This window comes from Kryptolebias marmoratus, linkage group LG16 (assembly GCF_001649575.2).
Source record: "Kryptolebias marmoratus isolate JLee-2015 linkage group LG16, ASM164957v2, whole genome shotgun sequence".
NCBI classification, from domain to species: Eukaryota; Metazoa; Chordata; class Actinopteri; order Cyprinodontiformes; family Rivulidae; genus Kryptolebias; species Kryptolebias marmoratus.
Genome location: NC_051445.1, coordinates 507,986 through 509,982, shown reverse-complemented (window position 1 = coordinate 509,982; position 1,997 = coordinate 507,986). Strand labels below are relative to the sequence as shown.

The 1,997-nt window shown below is 45.9% G+C and overlaps 1 protein-coding gene across 1 annotated transcript in view; it reads left to right on the top strand.

Annotated features, from left to right (window-relative positions):
• syt11b (synaptotagmin XIb) overlaps positions 1–1,997 on the top strand; it is a 6,696-nt gene continuing 4,699 nt past the window's right edge. Inside the window, exon 1 of the mRNA XM_017441718.3 lies at positions 1–276. Coding sequence (XP_017297207.1) covers positions 243–276 — 34 coding nt within the window. The 5' untranslated portion in view covers positions 1–242. The remainder of the gene's footprint in view (positions 277–1,997) is intronic.

Genomic DNA, 1,997 nt, shown 5'->3' with positions numbered 1-1,997 from the left:
CCTCCGCGCAGACTCGCTGCATCCTCGCGCGAGCATCAGTCCGCAGCCACAGCCCGACCGCCGCAGCTCCGTCCGCGGACTCCCCCCGGGCCAGCGCCCCCGTCCCGGTGATTTCCTCCCGCTGCCGTCGCTCCTGGATGGATGTGAAGTAAAAGCGGGCGGCAGTCAGTCGGTTTCAGCCCCCCCTGAGCGATCATCTCGTCGGTCCGGACCGCAGCCTCGTCCTGCCCCTGAACCACAAAATGGCGGACATCATCGAGCTGGGACCCGCCTACGGTAAGAACCGGGCCCGTTCTGCCGGCCGTCTGGCACCGGAACGCCTTTTATTTGTCTCACTTTGTTTCCTTTACGGTTTATCTTTAAAAAGCAGATTAATGGGAGAGAAATGATCCACCTGCTGCAGTTCAGGGAGCCTCATCTGGACCAGAACATCACGTTTTTTATCTTATTTTCAGAAATAAGACGTTAAATTTCTCCTCAGTTTGTGGTAAATCAGCAGAAACTGTAAATATGAACCTTCAGCTGTCAGGGCGGATTCACAGAAATCACATTTTCTGTTTTAATGATCAGAAAAAAAAATTAAAACCGTGACGTGATGCCTTTGATGGGAATAATTCAGACGAGCTCAAACCCGTTAAAACGGCGTGTGCGCGCGCTCCCACGCACAGTCTGCCTCGCTCTCGTGCGCGCGCCCTCGTGCCAGTTGGGGTGTGTGAGGGATGACGTCATGTCTGAACCCTGCGACAGAAGCAGCTCCTCTTCGTCCTCTTCATCCTCCTCCTCAGCTCGGGACCGGGTTCTGCTGCTGGACACAATTCGGGCTCGGTTCGGGTCGGCTCGGTTCGGCTCGGATCCAGGCTCTGCAGATATTTTATGTTAAGATAAATAAAGCAGCATCTGCATGGATTATATATGAAAAATATCCCCGGCTTATAAAATAATCAGATTTTTCTGTTGGGTTGAATCCTGGTTCTTTGTCTGCGGCCCGCGGACTCGGGTTCTGTGTCGGTTCTGGAGGTTCTCTGAGGTTAACCCTTTAAACCTGCAGGAACCGGTTCTGTTGGCTGTGAGGCTGCTCCTCTCAGAAACAAACAGGAAGCTGCGGGTTTCTGTTCTAGAGAAACGTTCTGATCCGACCCGAAATCAGCTGAAGGGTTTGAGATGTTCGGCTGATCCGACCCGAAATCAGCTGAAGGGTTCGAGATGTTTGGCTGATCCGACCCAAAATCAGCTGAAGGGTTCGAGATGTTCGGCTGATCCGATTTCATCCTTCAGTCAGGTTTGGTTATTTTCCAGGTCTGGGTCTGTGTGGAAGATCAAATAAACTCTAAACTGTTAAAGACGGACAGAAATATGAAAATAAAAACAACGAGTTTAAGATTTGTTATGAAGGAAAATCGGACCTTAATGCCAAATTTAATTAATTTAAAAAAGAAGAAATAAAAGAGTTCCTTTATAGAAGAGGCTGATCAGAAATGTTTATCTTGTATAAAAACAAAAACATTTAACAGAACTTTAGAAAATACATATTTTCTATTAAACATCAGGTTTGTTTGTTAAAGAATAAAGAGAATAAACGGTTAAAAATGAACCCAAAACAAATCTGAGACGTTCAGTTTGGATTTTCATAAATAAATTAAAGTAAAACTGATTTAATAATCTGCTGAGTTTGTCGTTTCCTTCTCTTCTGTACGTAGATTTATTTTTACTTCCTGACGGTCAGTTTATCAACGTTTAATGAACAAAATGTCTAAAGTTGTCGTGACGGTGGAGGGCAAGATGAACCCAGGGCACAGACTCACTTCAAAGAAACTAAAATTTATTTAAATAATAAAACAGAAAACAAAGGGCTGGCGTGGCAGCAAAACAACTAGAACCAAAATCCAAACGGTAGAAACAGGCGAGACAAGGCAAGGCAAAACGAGGAGGGACCAGAGACAAGACTAGAACAGAAACAAACAATTAACATCTAACCAGCAACAATGAATCGGCACGGG